General features: G+C 42.2%; 1 protein-coding gene across 3 annotated transcripts in view; it reads left to right on the plus strand.

Annotated features, from left to right (window-relative positions):
* LOC137191923 (intermembrane lipid transfer protein VPS13B-like) overlaps positions 1-20293 on the plus strand; it is a 343015-nt gene that overhangs the window by 290730 nt on the left and 31992 nt on the right. For all 3 annotated transcript variants that reach the window (XM_067602417.1, XM_067602414.1, XM_067602415.1), the window contains exons 46-47: positions 2945-3106; positions 19157-19312. In XM_067602417.1, the coding sequence (XP_067458518.1) occupies positions 2945-3106; positions 19157-19312 (318 nt within the window). The remainder of the gene's footprint in view (positions 1-2944; positions 3107-19156; positions 19313-20293) is intronic.

The raw sequence follows: 20293 nt of genomic DNA on the forward strand, positions 1-20293 counted from the left end.
AAATGTTAACAGGCTCTGTCCTTCCGCAACAGAAGGATGTATCCTAACGTGTGTAATTGTTTCAGTGATTTTCATGTTTCCTGGTGTCAAGGCTGGCAGGCAGGCCTGTTGTGATGTGGCCTGCAGGGTCAGCATTGAACCATGGAGAAGATTCCTCAACTACCACACAATTGAAACCTCACAACCCAGGCATGGTCATACCACACCACCACAACCAGAACAGCTGGAGCACTTCCAGATGCATAGCAATAAATAGAAATAAAAGGCTCTTCTTGGTATATGGTTGTAATTTACACTCATATAACACAATCAGTAATAATACACTGTTGTAGTCATGGTAGCATGGACTCCTCTTGTATCCAGCATAACACCACCAAGACCTTCTTGGCAGTCATAAGTACACAATCCAAATGGCTTCCTATTAATATTGACATGAATGCAATTTCTATCTATTCTGATAATCTGTGTTTCCCCAAGCCAGAAAGCTCACCTCTTCTTCCTCACCTCTGCCGCAGTGCTTTCCTTTAGTTCTGCCTTCAATCATGCCCTTAGTAATTCTGAAGCCAGATGGATGGTAAATTTAGGTCAAATTAAGCTTCAAATGAAGATTAAGGTACAACTACATTGTATTTAGGGGCTTCAAAGATTATAAAAAGAATATGGATTTTTTTTTTTAAATTCGTCTTTTTTTGGCTCATAGCCTTGCACTCGATAGCCCCATATGGCCCCAACCTCAGCCCCCCACCACTTTAACCTCAGGCCCCATACCTCCATTTTCAATTGTCGGTCCCCAGCCCCACTTTCAATCTTTGCTCCCCCCAGCCCCTAACCCCGGGGAAGTGGCTTTGGTGGAAAGCCACACAAAAGCCCAGTAGTATTTACACACTCTGCTTTCTCACAGAATGGTCACAGGCTGTTGTATGTGCAATTGAGACAACAGGAATGTTCCTCCTGTTATTTTTTTCCCATTCTTCCCATGTTTGAATGACTCTCTGCTTTCCTTTGCAACCGGAAAGAAAGTGATCATGTTTCTGGTTGTAGCAGATGTGTGGGCTAGGATCATCTATAGAAGAATATATAGGTTATTTTAGGTCTGATTATTGTTTCATTATGTCCATTTTACAGGTTTCGCTATTGCCTTTTCTCTGCATCCTCCATGGTGTCTCGTTTCATGTGTGTTTCTCTTGAGCGGGTGTCATTATTTACAATCTGTATTCCAGACATTTTACTGTACCTTGTCATTTATATATGTGCCACTCTGCCATGCAGATCTGGCCTAGACTCTGTGAAAACTAAAGTAATAGTATCTGGGTGGATTAGGGAAATGGATACTTTGATTCCTGGTAGGACTGTGTCTGAAGAAGAAGCTGTCATCCTTTGCTCTTTAACAAGGAAGATGTGTTGACTGTTTAAATATCTTTGTCTTAATATTTGTCCACTTAAAGTCCCTGGATAGACAGAGAGTGATTATGATTACTGGAGGAAGCCTTTGTGATGTGCGTATCATATTGCCTCATGAATCGGAGCGGAAAGACGATACCATCAAAGAGTGGGCTTAGCAATGGCATCTTATGATGGCAGCAGGAAGTTTGTAAATCGCAGTGTCAGATTCGAAAGGGAGCGCAGATAGTGTTCCACTATAAAACTGGAAATGGATTTGAACTCACTGTCGCAGCTGTCCCATCTATATTTTGCTCTCTCTACGTCTCTCTCTCACACATCTATCATCAAGTGCTTTTTTAATGGTGTAAACTTTCCCATCCGTTTTCAATAGCATCAACAACCCCAGGACCCTGAACGTGCTTGGCAGTCAGACTCTGAGCTTTTACTGCCAGCCTCTTTTAACCATCAACCATCAACCCCCCTGCCATTTAAAAGTATAGAGCAAGCTGGGGTCCCTCTTTGTTGGGATAGTTGAGTAGTTATTAAGAAGCTGTCTGAACCACAGTCATGTGCGTCAAGAGTCAGGGAGGGGTGTGCAGGAGAGATCCCATCAGGGCCTAAGAGCCTTTGGAAGGAGCTCAAATAAAACTTACACATACACTTGCAGCCACGCACTCACTATCCCACTCACATGCACACTGTGTGCTGTTTTGAAATTGTGTACTTGAATTCCTGTATGCAGGAGACTTGACACACTTCCCTCTCCCTGTTAAACCAGTGTTTTCAATAGCAGGCCAGTGAGCTCTCCTCTCTTGCATGCAAGGTGACGTATGAGTGGACAGCATCCCTGTACGACTCGCATGACTTGTGTTTTCTGTGAGGCTTTCTCATTGACCCATTGCTGTAGGTGGGCCAGACTCCACCATATTGTTTTCTCCTAACAAACCGCAATATATTGATGACTCTTACCAACAGGAATGCCTACTTAGTGGAACGTTTTGTTCCAAGCATTGAGAAAATGTTAGGAAAAACCATGCACACACAAACAGAGTTGCCACACAGTTGACATCTCCAAGCCTGTGTATCGCAGCAACAACTCACATTTAGCTGCTTAAAGAAAGATGTGAAAAAGTTGAGGGTTTGCAAAACCGAGAGGCCTCCTGGAAGATTTTTGTGGGTACAAGGGGGTAGATGTGAGACTGAAGCCTTGTCCAAGCTGCTTTAGCCTGGATAGCTGTCAGACTGTGATATGATTAACTCCTCCACTGAGGTTGTGTTGCTCCCACAGATGAGATCCCTCGCCTCAATCTCCTACTGGCTGATTACTGCCCCACCAAGATGCTGCATTTTTGACATTGAGAACACAGACATTCTTGACACCTGTACATGCGCTTATACACATATACTATACACTATGAACACATAATAAGCATAAACACCTGGAAGTATTTGCTCTTTTACTCTTTTACAAGCTCTCTCTCTAATGTCACTGCTCTTTTTTTACTCCTTCTCGTCATCCATCCATCCTACATCTACCCCTCACCCTGCTGTTTTCTCTCAGAATGGGAACTTGGAGGCCGAGGAGCTAGTTTACAGCCACTATGTGATCTGTAACGATACCCACGAGACACTGCGCTTTGGCCAGGTGGACACAGATGAGAACGTGCTGCTGGCCAGCGTCCACAGCCACCAGTACAGCTGGAGATCCCACAAGTCCCCTCAGGTAGCGCGCACGCACACTCACACACACACACACACACACACACACACACACGAAGCCCGGAGACAAGGAAATGGCTCTCAGCCCTGTGGTTTTAGTTGGAGTTTTAAGTAGATAGACACACACATGCATACTCATACACACACAACTTTAGTACACCCTTTGTACAGTGTATGCAGAACGACAAGAACATGTTACTATATGTACATGGAATACATATGAAGATACACATCCACATGTATAGAGTAGAGTTTTTACATAGTAGAGTATTAGTGCACGCTGTACATGCATAGAAATCTAATACACAGATTGCACCTATATGAACTTGCACACAAACATACACTCTCTACAAGTACAAGTATGATTGCGACTCAGGCATATAAATACTGTACACAAACTAACAGAGGTATACACACACACCAGACACACCGTCATCAGCGTGCAGCCACTATCAGTGTGTTTCTGTCAGCGCTCTCAGACAGTGCCCTGACAGCATTGTTAAAGAAGATTGATTATATTTAACCCTTTGTGGTTTTGAGGTTGAGCGGAGGGTGGGCTGGCGATCCGAGGCATATGTGTGTGTATTTGATGCACACATGTTTCAGGACCCCTATGTATTCCACGTTGAGTGTGAGAAAGTCAAGCTTGAGAAAAGACATGGCCATAATTGCTTGCAGTAAGTCAGTAAGTCAAGTTGTATTAATCATCGACCATGGTTAATCTGTGCTCTTACCTCACTCTTGCTTCACACACACACACACACACACACTTGGAAAGTGCCAATCTGGCATATCGGCACAGCAAATACCACATCTCATTTTAGCAGTGAGTCAAAATGACCTCTGTATTTTCAGGGATGTTTTGGAAGAAAGATTGTCCGAATGGGCCAAATGTCATCATAGATGAAGAATGTGATTCCAAGATTGTTCTGTCATGTGTTATTCCATCATGTGTTTGTGGTATATGAAATATGTGTTTTTAAGATGAACATGATTTGTGAAACTAGATAAATAAGAAATAGTGCAACTTTGCCAAAAACACTCAGCTAACTTATTGAGCTTGATGATAAAATGCCTGCCAATGTGTCCGCCTAGGCAAATTGTAGCACACACACCTAATTACATTTCGGGGTTAAAAAAATAGCGACACTGATAACAGAAAGGGTAGTATTTCTTTTACGGTAACTTGGTCCTGCAAGTGTGTTTTTGTAGCTCTTACAAATCAGTTTCCAGACGGAGTCTTAAGTGGTTGTGCTGTTTTGCTTATGTCCCATGATGCTTTGGAGTGTCTAAAACAACTCTGATCATCATGAGCCATCATTCCCTAGGCCTCCCCTCTCTCACAAGCAACCTTTCCTCTTTCTCTCTGTGAGCTTGCCCTCCATTTCAATCCCAAGACCTTCCCCTTAACCGCTGACCTGTCGCCTATTTGTCAGTTATATTGCCAATCTCAAGTCCTGAGGCTGCCCATTCATACCATTATTATATATTATTGTATGGTATATTTCTCATGAACCCATCATCTCCTGACAGCCAATCTTCTCCTCACTTTCCACATCTCCAAACCCCTCTTCCTTTATTTCCTTCCTTCTCCTTCACCACCTCAACTCCGCTCATCCCTCTCTTCCTCAATTTTCTTGAATAACCAGGTTAAACAGCAGCTCATCACTGTGCCTCCAAACAGTGGTGGTTGTTTAAATGATAAACCTCAACTGTGTAATGACATTTGCATAGTCAGCTGTTTGTTCTGGATTTGTATTTGTCCAGTTAGTAGACTTGAGCTTTCAGTCATTTTCTTTTGTCTGAGCTCCATTCATAATAATAATCATGTCTTGTTCTCCTCCACTTTTACATATACCCTGATCCCCTCCCTATTCCCCAATGCTGTAACCCCTCCAAGAACACCAGTAAACACTTTTCAGCTTGGGACCCACAGTGCAATTAGCTCATACGGTACTGGGGCTATGCTAATGCCATGCATAGTATTCTGTGTCTTTTCTTGCCATGCACTCTAGGGACCCACCAGACACAAGCCAAAAGCCCCTTTTCAGGCCACACACCCTAAGCCGTAGCTTAGAAAAAAAGCTGTACAATATTCCCCGATGACAGTTTGATCCAGTTCTCCGTTTATTCCTGATGCCTCACCTCCATCAGCTCGATGAGATCAGTAGACCTGGACAGTATCTGGCCTCCACACTGTTTTAGGGTCTCACTTGGATGTTTGTGCCTTTCTCTTAAGACTCTCCAACAACAGCACACAGCTTCCCAGAGTTGTCCTTGTCCCTTTCTCAGTCCTCCTTGTACAGTCTGTGCTCTGGTGTTTAGGACCTTGCTGGCTGAGCTCATTAGCCCTTGTCTGGCTTGTCGTGCTGCTGGCCTCCGCCTGCCTATCCTGTTCTGTCTTGGACTCTGGCTAGAAGACGACTGTGTCCTTTTAATCTCTGTCACACCCCAGTAAGTGCTGTCCTCTCATTTGGGATCATGGCCTTGGAGTACCCCTGAAGACTTGCTCCGCATCTGGTCTGATCTGTTCTTTGGCCACTCTAGCTTTTCCTCCATTTTTATCCAGCTCTCTTTGTGTTTTCTACCTTTTACCCTACATACATCATCCATGGCCACATTGCTCAGTTGGTAGCCCTGGCTTGACTCTCCTGGATGCAGTGTGGCTCCTCCTCCCTTAATTTTACCCTCTTGGTCCTTTCAACCACCAAACCCCACATTAGTACAGCCACTCTATCCAGGGTCCATCTATCTCCACCTCCAACCTTGTCCCTTGTTTTATCCAACACATACTAAGGTACAGTACGGCCTGTTGTTCATGGCTAGTCTTGATTTGTATGGGAGGCCTGGGGCCTGTCGACAAGGCAGGCCATCAGCCAGTCCTCATGGCTCTGGTATGATGTGTGTGTCCCAGCTGACCTGTCCCCCATGTACACACACAAACCAGAGCTTCTAATTTGCTGTTGTAAAGTAATCTGTCCCCCTTTCTCTCTCTGACTCCCCTGAGAACTCACTGGACATGAGATCATCTTGAAAAGAGGAAGAAGGGGGAGATGGTAGGAGTGAAGAAAGAGAGATGACGGCAGAATGGACAGGGAAATATGAGAAATTCAAAAGGAGGGTAGCAAAGAGTTGTCGAGGGGGATACTGTACAGGCCTGCTTGAGAGAAACAGGAGGACATGGAAAAGGGAAGCAAGAGCAAAGGATGAGCCATGCTCTTAACACTCAAAGATTGGCTCAGAGAACTCTACAGTGGCAATACGGCCAAAAATGTGTCTGCTCTCTATCTTTCTGTCCCTCCCACCTCCCACATCTCTCTCTGTTCATGATGCACAGGCATCCCATTAAGGACATATAAATGAGCAGATTTGCCAACAGTGCTTTAGTGTCATAATATAAATCCTTACTGCTTCTATCGCTTCCCAGTAGATTTAGTCAGAAAGAGTATGGAGAGAGAGACCTTCCTAAACGAACAGGCCTGCTGTTGTTTCAGCTTGAACTAAAACAGTGAGGCGTATTTAAAATCCTGCAATCTCCTGTGTGTGCCTTTGTGCGTCTGTGTGTGAAAGAAGAGTGTTTAATGTGTGTGATCCTGAGCGGTCTAACCAGAGTACACTTCCCATGTTGTTGACATACCTCAGAATATCTGTCACTTCTCTCAGAAGGAATGCTCAAGCAGAGTGTTTTTGCAGTGAAACGTGAACCTCGACTCAGGTCACACTCCCTCTCACTGCTCCTCTGTTTCTCTCCGTCTCTCTTCCACTCTTTCTGCCCCCCCCGCTTCTGCTGTCAGTCATAACCATAAGATGCATTAAAAGGGTCGATTGAGGCAGTCACGTCCGTAGAGCCCGCTGTCGTCTAACCCTTGATCAAATTCATACCCACACATATACACTGTGATAAAATGTTTCCTAAGGCCTGGACTCTGTCAGGCCTCTCGGTCTAGTTTCTCTCTTTCAAGTTCAGCATGCCTTCACACCCCAGCATTTACCAGCCAAGGTGAAGAAGGCTATAGACACACACGGTGTTCCCCATTTTTATATATTTTCTTATTTTGTTGTATATAAATATGTAAGAGAAGAGATATATATATACAATAGATTGATAAAGAGATAGATTGAAACATCCATTAAAAACTCTGTAATGAACACACTCTCTATAATTATGAACAGTTTATATCTATCTCTCACACACAAACACACACTCACTGTCCCCACCCTACTGTTTTTCAGGACTCTGGCGTGTGGTGTGGTGTGGATGGTTGAAATATCTGGCTGCTCGGTACAGGATGCAGCCTGGCTGTTGGAAATCCCTGTGGTTAGTGTGGTTAGCAGGGAGAGGGGCGTAAAAAGCCCCCTAGATTTGGGAAGGACTTTTTAAGTGCCTACAAGGAATATTCAGAATTTGAATAAATAGTAATTTACTCCAGCAGCAGGCTTGTACAGTAGAGCTCTCCCTTTCTCTTTCTGGATGTGTTGGTGCATGTGTGTGGCTCCCAAGGGTAATGTGTTAGAGATATCAGCCCAGGACTATTAGTCTGTGGTTAGATTGGCCGTGTTTTTGGAAGCAGGCATGACAGGGAGGTATTCTGTGTGTGTGTGTGTGTGTGTGTGTGTGTGTGTGTGTGTGTGTGTGTGTGTGTGTGTGTGTGTGTGTGTGTGTGTGTGTGTGTGTGTGTGTGTGTGTGTGTGAAAGAAGAGTGAGAGAACGTTTTTACATCACTGTACGCTATGTGCCTGTTTGTGTGTGTCTATGTTTATGTGGGTGTGTGAGGAGCTTTGCGAATGTGTGTGTGTCCTGTTGCTTACTTAGCAGAGCCACTTTGCAGTGTCAACCTGATATGGGATCTTGTTTTCAACCTACAGCAGGGTTTGACGTTTACGGCGCATTATTCAAAATAAGTATATTTGATCTTTAAAATGATCATGAAATTGATAAAAATCAGTTCTTCAAGTAGTCAAGTAGGATTCATATTTCACTGTCCTGACCCATTGTTTAAGAAACACTGCCCTCAAGTGAAGTGGTCTAGTTGTGCTGTTCATCTAAGATTGTGGCTTTAACTGCTGTAGATTAGGCTGATCCTTTGGGAGATATTAACTCCACTCAGGTTAACCCACTCACTGACTGATCAGAGAGAGGGAGAGAAAGAAGGCGATGAAAGGGACTGCTGTCCAGTTGGATCCCTGGAGAAAACCTACACTTTCCTGTTGTTTATTCTCAGAGCTGGGTTGGGTCCAGGAGGAAGTCTGAATTTTCTTTTAAATTGACCTGTACTTATAGGAATTTCCAGAGTTGAAAAAATATGAAGACAATGCAGTTTGAAAGTGAAAACTGTATAATTAGGCAAAGGTTAAATACTAGCCACGTACTAAATAATACATTTTCATGATGGTTTATGTCTAAGCTCACATTCATGTTGAGTGAAATTCGCTCCCACTGAGTCATCAACCATAGCTCATCAGTGTTTAACAGTACAGTCATTTATTCTGTACTGTCACGCTCTCTATCTTGTCCAGGCATGTTTCCTGAAACAGCCTTCTAGTAGAATAATAGCAAAAAACAAAATATCACCATAGTGATCGTTGATGCAAAGCCATTGTTAAAAAATTTAAAAAATTGGCAAAAATATTAAAATATTTGAAGATGCATTGTGTACTGGTTATTTTAACATTTAGGTGCTATGGTAACAGGATACAAATTGTGTGTGAGTCAGTGGGTCAGAAGCTAAGTCAGTCCCTAGACAGAGAGGATCATTATGATCATGGCTTCCCAGTTAGGATAATCTCAGACAAACAGAACAGTCACCGTTAGGCGAGGTTACAGTCTCATTCAGCTATGCACGATTCACAGTCACATTCTTGGTCCAGGTTACATTGTAAATGTCTCAACAACTATTGGGAGAATTGCTATGAAATTTGGTACACACATTTACATCCCACTTAGGGATAATTGTAGTAACCATCATCAAATGAGAAATTTCATTTGTCTAATACTTTCATTTATAACCAAATACCTGCAAAAATAATAACACTCCCATCAGCCATGCCTGTACTTCGTTTTAGTCCTAATTATCAAATGTTAGCACACTCACACCCAAAACTAAGATAGTTAACATGGTAAAGATTATACCTGCTTAGCATCAGCATGTTAGCATTGTCATTAGCATGTAGCTCAAAGCACCAATGTGCTTAAGTACAGCCTCACAGAGCTGCTAGCATGGTTGCAGAGTTTTGGTCTTGTTGTCTGTTACATAATAAGACCAATAATATGCTAAACTGAAATGCATACACAAGCATCATCACACTCATATTCCCAGGATCTTTAGAATAGCTTCCCAGGCCACAGGCCTCACACTTTAAGTAAAATTTATTTGTATAGCACTTTTGGTAGACATTAGTCGTAAAGTGCTTTACAAGGACATAAATGCAACATACAAAAGAAAGAAATCATAGCAGATGAAGTTACCACCCAAATCACGTGTTTAAAAAAGTGCAAAACTAAAAAACACAATACACAATGAGAAAAACACACTACACACTGAAAAAAACACAATACACAATAAAAATACACAATAAAAACATAAAATACTGACTTGTTGCATACAGGTTACCCAAACACCTGTCTAAACAGGTGTGTCTTTAGCTGCTTTTTAAATGAATTCACAGAATCACCAGACCATAAGGGTGCGGGCAGAGCATTCCATAGTTTAGGTGCTACGACCTCAAAAGCTCGATCACCACGGGTCTTAGGGCGGGTATGTGGGACATACAGCAAGTTTAGCATATTTGACCCAAGAGAGCAAGGTAAGGGAGTAAGGGTGAAGTAGATCAGCCACATACGCAGGAGCCTTTAGTTCACAGGTTTCTAGTACCTATGCCTCTATCCGTACAAACAATTGGTCCATCATCACCTGAACCTCTAGTGCACAATGCTAATACTTTCCAGTGCTACATACATATATATGTATATATCAGCTTACTATAGGCATATTAGCCAAAGGGCTTCAGGACTAAGCACCCAACAGGTCCTGAATACCATAACTCCTGTACGCCATTCCTCCTTAATTGTCTCCAACCCACAAGCTCTCAGACTAAAGCTTTTGTTTTTGAGAAATATGCACTTGCCTTTTCATAGTATTTATTCTTAGTGTGTGTCACTGGAGGGATGAAACTATTTCTCCCAGTTGTTGGGAGCTGGCTTGATTAGTGATTAATAGGTTATGTCTCCAGAAGTTTCAACAACATAATGTTGCAAATCAATGACTGCTGAATATTCTGGGGACCTATTCTCATCTTTCTGCAACCCACCATTTGGTCCCCGTCCAACCTTTTAAAAACAATGTACTACATTCCCCAGCTCCCTACCACAGCTTCCACAGCCAAGACTTTCATGAGAAAGAAGATGTGAGGTCAATCAGTATCCACCTTCACCACCCCATTTTAATTTTTATCTCTGCTCATCCCTCCAAACTCAGCCCAGTATTTAGAAGAGTTTGTTTTCTCGCTTCTACTGACATGCTGTGACATTTTATTATGATTCCATGGTGTATATTCGATGAGCTATTGGTCGGTCATGATTCTTTTTGTATGTGTATATATTTGAGTAATTCCACTCCCTGTGCAGTTTGTCCCAGAGGAAGCTCTCCCTCTGACATGTGAAGATTAATTTAATTATCACGTTGATGAGAGCGGAGCTGCTAGAATCTCATATTTGTTTTTCTATGTAAATCTTTTTAAACATGTCAATGTGTTAGCAGTTTAAAAAATATGTTTTCACCCTCCCCACCAAGTTCCTGGCCTTGAAACTACAACAAAGGATCTTAAACCATGGGTTGCAACCCCGATTGGGCAGCAAAACTGTTTCTGGTTGGTCTCCACATGACAAAAGTGTTGGTATGTTTTAATGACCCTCTGCCACATTGTGACAGCAGATTTACTCAATTGAGATCCCAACCTTAACAATTTCACCAACCCATGATGTCAGAATGTGGTCTCTCACTGTGGCCGATGTCTTTTGTTTTTACATAGCTGCTATCTTTTCTTTTGACAACCTTGTGACAACATTATTTTGTGTTTGTGTCTTAGGTTAGGGTTAGTAGTTGAAATTATTACAAAGATTGTTTGCCAGATTTAAGCCCACAGTGTTATGAATATGTAATACACACACTTGGCTGTTTCTTGTCAGGATAGAACACATAAAATAAATCATGAAAGATACTTGAGTAAGGACTGAACATGTGACAAAATAATAAGTAAGATTCCAATCCGCAACCTTTTGAACACCCCCAAAATGCTGTTTTAACAATTAATGTAGACCTTTAACACATTCAGTAGTGGTATTCCACTTATTTGAGTAGCACTTTAATACACAGACAAACAAACACCCAGGCAGGAGAACCACGACAGCCTTCCTAGAGTGTTTAATGCTTTTCAGAAGCTTTAAACACTGTGAAAGCACTAACAAAGTTATGAATATTAGAGTCAAAAGGGCCTCTAAAATGTATTTGTCATGGAAAAGCTTCTCTCAGACAAAAATAATAGACTGTCTAACTATCACTAATCTAACAGGATAAGAGTAGCTACAACAGGCAGGATTACTTGACTTGTGCAACACTCAAATTTGAAATAGAAAACACACAGGATTATATAGTCACCACACAAATCAAATTACCCAGGTTGAGAGTTTGGCTGTGAGTTCAGACCACAGTTGGGTCTTTTCCACTACAGGAACTTAACGACCCGTAACCTACAGCTTCCCTGATCCTTAACTTTTAAGAACCAGGGATTGGTTCTGCCTTGTGTTTCCACTGTGTTTTACAAACCATTGAAATGGCAACACATGGGACAAATGTTGTCATTTTTGTGAGCTCTTTGGTAGGCGAGAACAGTTGTGTGAAAGACAGCGATAGAATACGTGTGGCTAATATTGATTTTCTGTTATGTTTACATGTAATGACTTTTAAACATCAGTATCAATAAATTAATGGAAGGGTCCCAAATGCAGAGAGGTTGACAGAATGGACTAGAGAGTGAATGAGACAAGCACCAGATCAGCTTACAGCTCACTGACCAGTGCTCCAGTGCTGGGTGCAGCTGCTGGTCCCGCCCTCTCTGTCTGCTCCAGCCTGCTGCTTGATTCTCACCTGAATTAGAAGATGGGGAGGTTCAGGTGCAGAATCAGTGAGCGGTCTTATTGTTGCAGCCCTGGCTTCAGCACCACAGACAGCACCTTAGTGCTGTGTGACCAGTCCCACAGGACCAGCACTGGGCTGCATGGCAATTTTGACCTAATGGCCACTGAAGGAACTACAGGTCATGTGACTCCCTGGGACGCAAAAAGGCTTCTTGCCATTTACTGTACTGTACATCCTCAAATAAAGCATTTCAGAAGAAACAGCTGTAAAACTAAGACGATTCTTAACATCATACACATTAAAATCCTGCCATTTGTATATTTTTTAAAAGTTGCCAAGCTCTTTATCAAGATGCTATTTGTGTGACATTCATGTGTGTGGACCATCAGCTAGGCAACACCAGTGAGAGACACTAAAGTACATGTTATTAGCGGCACCTGTAGGAAACAGAAGAAAGTTTTTTTTAGTGTATGAGCATAATGTGGTGATATGTTTTCTACATTTTCCTGGGCTTCAGTTTCATCACACAATCTACCATTCTGTGGTTAGGGGTAGCTGTATAGGGTTAACCCCTGCTGCATTTATTCTTTAGCGGGAGAACTTGTGGTTTCATTGAAGTGAACCAATCTTCTCTGTAGTGAAGTGCTACATTGCGCTGTGCATTGCGATGTCAAACCAGTGGAGACATCAATTGCATTCATGTTGTCTGAGTTAGACTGCAGTCAGCCCACAGTCACTAGTAGTTAAGAGGCACTCTAGTTGTGGTCGTGGTACGGGTGATGGAGGTCTACTCTTGCCCAGTCAGCCTGTGATCAAGGACATACCGCTTTTTGTTCACTTACATGTACAGTATGTGTGTTTGTCTGAACAAATATAATATGTATGTCCTTCAGTGGACTGATTTCCAGAGTGTTTTCCTGCCGTTCACCTGGTGTACACTGAGCTCCACTATAATGCCATATGACCTGAAACAGGAATAAGGGATAGAAAGGATGGATGGATTCCTGGATGGATATTTTTATGAACATGCTGTGGGTGAAGCTATGTGTGTGTGTATTTTCTCTGTGTGTGCAGCATGTTACAATAGCTTCCCTCTGTTGTAACTTTACAGAAGCCCAGGGCAAACTTTTGTCTTTTTTTATGTTCTTAGACTGTGACAGGGTCTCTGTCCTTCCAAGGGTCCCCGACCACTGACTCCTTCAACTCCCACCATGCGGTTTTCAAACCTTTCTCCTCTCAGACAGTACTCCTTTTGTCAAATCCCTTCATTTGGTGCAAACACTTGCCGCGTCTGCGTCTTCTGGAACCCTTGAGGCCCTGGATGTCTGAGATGCCTTGGTAGAAACCAGAGGGAGAACTATGGAACAATGTTAGTCAAGCATAAACCTCTTAACGTCTCCTCTGTCAACCACGGACCCACACAATGCCTTCTCTCTGTACCTTCTTCCAGCTCTAAAACCGCTTCTTAGACTTGCAAATCTGGGCTTTGATGTTGCACTGCCTTGCTTCTTTTGTCAGAGGGAGGGAGCCAAGGAGGAGAGAAGCATTGCAGACAGCTGTTAAAGCCACCATAATTCCCTCATGTTACATGGGTTAGCCCTCACTGCCCTGGCAAGGATGCTGTTGTGTCTCTCTGTTCTCTCTTAAGCTCATTTACGCTCTTTTTTCCCTCTCCCTGCAATTCAACTTTGTCTACCTCTCACTCTCTCTCTCTCTCATAGTCATCCTTTCTAGAGGACAAAGTAATTCATATCCTTTTGTTCTGATGTCTGGGTATAAACCTGTTTCTCATTTGTTAGGTGGTTAGCGAGCTTCTTGGTCACAAAGTAATTTCACCAGACAAGACAGACCTCTGTTCCATATCCCTTCTTCCACATATATGCCTAGATTACACTTGTCAGGCTATTTTCAAACAGCCAATTTATAAAATTGAATTCAAATCATTTTCAGGTTTCAAAAAGCTGAATTTTCATGTAAGGCTTGCTTTAGGTGGAATTCAGGGGTAACCATCTAAGACCTGCCGCAGCCTCTTCAGGCCTGTTGTTGCAACTAGTGAGCGAAGCTACTGATGTTTATACCTCATACCCATGTCTCCAATTTTCTATTATAGTCTGAGTGAGATGGAATGAAGGAATGGTAGTAATGGGTAGACAGCCAACGACCACTGTAGCTTTGTCAGCCGATCTGTGCAGCATCCAGGAACTCTGATTACATCCCGGCTGCAGACAGACACTTAATTTGTGTTATGTGCACCCAAGCACATTCCTTCTAGAGGACAATAGACGGAGAGTGGTTATAGCGGCAGGAGTGGCTCATTCTGTCTGCAGGAAGACATGGGTTGGAGGGCATTGGTGGTTAGAGAGTGTGTGTGTGTGTGTGTGTGTGTGTGTGTGTGTGTGTGTGTGTGTGTGTGTGTGTGCGTGTGCGTGCACATACATGTGAGAAAGGGAGAGAGATTTTGTGTCTCTGTCCATCTGTGTTTATTCCTGGGTTTGTCCTGACACCCACATTATCAAAGCAGATGTTTGAGTGTTTGCCATCCGAATGAGGTAATGACTCTCTGTTTACCAGGAAGTTAATAGTCATTGCTTTGGTTATGACTGACTGATATCTTACAGTCTTTTACAGGAATCTTTTGTACTAATGATTTTCTCCTGGGACAGGATTAAGCAATGGACCAGGCACTAGACATGACATCGTACCCATGATGGAATTTGAATGGTTGATTGACTCACTGAATATAATTTACAGTTTAGGCGGGTGGGGATGGTAATTCTCAGAAGTTAACACCATTTCTGAATTTGTCAGTCCCATGTTTGGGTTTTGCATTTAGTTTCCATAGTAACTAGCAAATCTGGGTGATGGGGTTTCAAAAAGTTCATGTGCTACCGATCTTGTGATAAGGCCATACATGATCCCAACAGAATCTTTGTGGATTTTAACGTCATCATTCTGACCCTTTGATATGGTTTAGTAGCCAGGTGTTCCTTGTTACGTTTAGGTCAGTCACACTTTCAGCAGAATCTTAGAGTTAAAAACATATGTCAAAGTGTCATTATGTGCTCAACATTCAACAAAATCTGTAGGCTTTGAGTTATTTCAGCAGATTGGATTGTGGCAGGGTCAGTGAACCCAGTGGTAATATGGTAATGTACAAAGCATATCAAAGTGACATTCAGCATTCATCATAGCCATGTTTGACCACTACAAGGCGAGTAAGCTCTGTGATGACTGTGGATATTAGACCAAAGAAGAATGGAGTTGTTTCAGGTCAAGCAGGAATGGACAATCTCATTGTCAAATCAATCAGATGATTCATCTCCATGGAATTGAGATGAATCATCTGTAGCTTAGTTATATTAGTGTATTTGGGCAAACATGTCACTGTTAAGCTTCTTGATGATACAAGGCTGGGATGTACTGTCGAACCCAAAAGCATATCAATAACTTGTAGTCAGTTCATATCTAAAGAATTGGAATGAATAATTGTAGTTTAATTATATTGATGATTAGAAAATGTGTTTGACCAAAGCATTTTATTGATATATCAATAACGTTGGTCAAGTAACATCCAAAGAATTTGGAAGAATGCGTGTATTTTGTTAATGTTATGAAATTTGGCCAGAGTTGTTGTTGGAAGTGCTACAGTAAGACATGACCCTGGTCAAACTGTATTATCAGTGTACAGATAACAGACTATATACAGTACAGTACAGTCACAGAACGAAAATGCTTTGTGTGGTTACATCCAATCACTCCAATCACAGTTTAATAATCCCCATGCAGATCACTTTAGTTCCAAAGCTGGAGCCAAGTAATGTGCTGGAAGCAAACTGTCCACCATCAGCCAGCCATAATCACAATCACTCCCTGGGGATTTAAGAGAAAGGAGGAAAAATTCAAGATTTCAATTTCACATTTCTTTCACACTCAATACCCAACAGGGAAATGATCATAATATGACAGATGGGTTCTAGTTGGTTTTGGACTAATTCTTCAACTTGGCTCCAGTTGCTTAGGGTGAGTATAGGAGTTTTCAAAAAGATTTATTTGGAAATGAGATAAAAACTTAATTAGGATCTGAGGTTACAGGCTGATGGCTGCTTTTGTTCACAATGTTGTTTTTCTCAAGATACTAGAAGATAAATGTAATTACATTTTACACAGTTGATAAAGGTATTGTAGAGTTTCTGTTAGCTTTTTTGTAAACTAAACTATATTGTCAAATTAATTATATTTTCCATTTATTTCAGTCCAGTTTTGTTTGTCACCTTGGCTCGCTGACCTTGTCAAGCCATTATGCAGCACAGACAGCCTTGGGCTTCACTGTCATGTAAGGCCTCAGGGGGTATTTCATCATTTTGGTTCTTGACGTTTGTGATCTTCACATTAAAGAGCAGATGTGATTGTGGTTTCTTAACATGCACCACCAGCAAAATTAAAAACTAAGTGAAAAAATACATTTATGTGGTTTTAGAAGTGAGCACAGTGACCAGTTTTGGCCTTTTCATTTTTGTCAGGCAGTTTCATCTCCCCACTGTCATCTTGTCACCTACAGTTTACACAGTATTACTGTTCTCTTCAAAACGATAAATAAAATAGAAACATTTGATTCTAACTCTGGATTAAGTACAAAGAGTGGAGGAGGGACAGTGTGATCTATTGATTTTTGCCTCAGATTCTTTCCACACAGAGATTTCGCTTGGTAAAATTCTCTGTTCAGTTGCATGTCAGTGCCAGGCTTAATCCATGTGCATGAAACCAGCACATGTGGCTGACTGGGTTTTCTCAGTGTCACAACACTTGGATAAGTCACAAAGAGGCGAAACAGCTTCTTATTTTTCATTCTTGTTGTCCTACGTGTCCAGTTCGTCTGTGTCACTGCTGTTTTTTTTTTTCTTCCACTGCTTGAGTCAGAGCAGTGATGAATTAAAACAAGAGCGGCAGTCGCCGTTTGAAGTTTGAGGAGAGACATTATTATGACTTCTCCCTTAAAGGTCAAGTTGAGCCACAGGCGTGATAAAGTGCACAGAAAAAGAGGGAGGGACAGAGAGGTTAAAGGAGAACGAAGTGTTGAAATAACAAATCGGTCCTTGCAGATGGTGCTGAGGCACAGCAGAGATCTCCAGTGGGCACACCACCACAAGAGTTTGACCATATTTCACAAAATCTCAAAGACTGAAACTAATATTTGGAACTTCAAGCAGGTTTTAAGTTGAATGCAAATTAAAATTTTTCTGTCTCATCCAGGGCAAAGTCCCTTTATAAAGAGAGTGGGAGCTGAATGGAAGAAAATCCCACATTACAGTTCTTTTCAAAGTTTTTCTCAGACCACCATGATCTTAACTGGCTTGACTGTAATGTTAGTGCTGGTTTAGGGAATCATCTAGGTGTTCTCCACCCTTAGGCTTAACCTTAACCTCCTCCACCTGGCTGTTTACACCACTTTGCCACTTTCACTGTGAGCAAGTCCACTGAGAAGGAGCTCTGAGAAATGATGTCATTTCCACTCAGCCGACAGGGAGGAGTGACAATTTTGAAGAAAGGGAATTCAGGCTTTGATTAAGAATGTTATTGTAAAGAAATCTGCCTTCAAACAGTCAGGAAAGACTGCAGCGGAGAGAAACATATAAGGTCTTGACCAGGGTCCCCCCATGCTCTTTGACCTCAGGAGTAATTTGTTTTTCTTTAAACAGATTGGCTAAATGTTCGGCACATTGAAGCGACGAGCCAAAGTGTAAATCTTCAAAAACGCTTTTCAGTGTTTCAATCTGGTCGCTACTCCTCTGGGAGAATATTGAACCCCCGAGCCCCCTCTTCTCTCGGTCACATACATTCTTTGTCTCTCTCACGTTCTCTCCCCTCCCTCTCTGACTGTTGCAAGTTTAAAGTTGTGTTGGCAGCAGGGCTGACACAGAGAGTTCAGTCAGGTGGAAGGTCACACTTGCTGCCTCAGGAGGGGAGAAGGCTTTAGATCTCCCCACGTATTTATGATTCTGCTCCCGTATTGTGACCATAATCTCATGACAACACTCACATTGTTTGACAAATGAGTTTCCTAGTCATGTAGTGCTCAGCATCCTGTGGTAAGAAGTGGACAGATAGTCTGTGAATGACCTCACTGTAGCACAGATGTGCTTTATGCATCAATGGACATTTGACCAGCCCACTTGCCTTTTGTACAGCTTGCAAGCCACAGCTATATGCACTTCATGATACCTTAAAATAAATATTTTTTTAAACCAAACCAATGTATATTATGGATTAATGGAGAAGAAAGCTAAAACCTCTGTCTGCACAGACTGTTTGCAGATACAGATGTCGTTATCTTAGAAATCATGTTTCTTTATATATTTTCATCCCGACTGCCATGTTGTGGCCCACAAAACAAGGAATTATGTGAAAAATGGTCGGAAAATGGTCACCACTGAATGTCAAAAGATAGGACAGCGTCTGTTTATTGCTGTCCTCCTGAGTCTGTGTTTACACCCAGCCACACACATGGATGTGCTCCACATTGAAGTGATGGATATGAAGCTGAAAAGGTTGAGAGCCAAACTATCTGCCTCTTATTTAGATGTGTGGAGAACAGAGCCTTCCATAACCAACCGCACAAGTACACATACACACACACACACATATGCAGCCATAATGAGCTTCCACATCAGCTGTTTTCCACCAGCCAGTTTATTGTGTGCGACCTTACATTTCTGCTTCCAACAGCAGCAGGCCTGCTTAGCACCAGTAAACAGGAACTTTGTTGTTCTTCTCCCCCCTACCAAAATCTTCTAAACAAAGAATCTTGTTGTTTACTTGCCTTTTGCTCGGGGATAAATAAAGGGCAAGAAGACTAACCTCTGATGTCTGGTGTCTTCTGTCTCTGTTTTTGTGTGTGTGTCCTGCTCTGTCCCATCCTGCAGCTGCTCCACATCTGCATCGAAGGTTGGGGGAACTGGCGCTGGTCGGAGGCCTTCAGCGTGGACAATGTGGGGACTCTGCTGAGGACCATTCAGTATAAAGGACGCACCGCTTCACTCATCATCAAGGTGGTGCAGCTCAACGGTGTCCAGAAACAGGTACAGTTGTGTTTTTTTTCAGGTTGTCATGGTAATAACAAGCCCACAAAAGATAGTTAAAACATAGTAAACACATTATTTACATTCTTCATCCAGCAAATATCCTTTTACAAACATTAGAATTTGTTATATAAAAAAGAATCCAGCATGAACCTGTAACAAATCTTTTTAGCGGTTCAGAATTACTCAGAGAGCAGGAACCTATTTGCTACATTGTGCCTGTGGACCACCACTATGTGTCACTTTGGAAGCTTGGCCTTTTTCCCAGCACTCATTTTGGGATGAGCACTTTTGAATGCCCAGTTTTTTTCCATTTATGTTATGATTTAGTAGTTGCTCAGCTAACAACAGACTGTATTCTGTTTTTGTCAGTTTTTGTAATCTGTTTTATAGCACTAAAACAAAAGCTTATGAGCTTGAAGCCATCCAAAAACACAATGTACCCCATCAATCCACAAAGAAGATCACAAGAAATCATGAACCAACATAAACCAAATCATAGTGGTGAATCATGTTTGAATTTTTCCACAAATACAAGGCAGAGTCGCTGTATTCCTGAAAATGCGGAGATGCCATCAGATTATGGCGGTGACACTTTGTTATGTAAACAGTGTCAAGTGTTGCACATGTCTCCCACTCGTCCTCCAGACAAAACAGACTCGGCCTCTCACATTCCTTCTTCCGTCTGTCCCAGACACCGCTTACATCTTGCTCCCATTGGATCCAATGATAGGGTATGTGCATTGGTCACATCCAATTCACAACACAAAGCCTCAGAGTGGGACAGTGGCTGCCACTACAGAGAAAGTTGGCTCCCGCCTGCAGGGGGGGGGGAGTTGGGGAGGGGGGGGGGGGGGGGGTTCATCCTTGCAGTGTCACCCACAACTGTACTCTTCCTCTCTGGTCTTTTATTATGATGGCCTCCATATTATTAATTATATCAGCACCTCATGTTAACTGCTGTTGAAAATCCCCCTCGTA

This window comes from Thunnus thynnus, chromosome 10 (genome assembly GCF_963924715.1).
Source record: "Thunnus thynnus chromosome 10, fThuThy2.1, whole genome shotgun sequence".
NCBI classification, from domain to species: domain Eukaryota; kingdom Metazoa; phylum Chordata; class Actinopteri; order Scombriformes; family Scombridae; genus Thunnus; species Thunnus thynnus.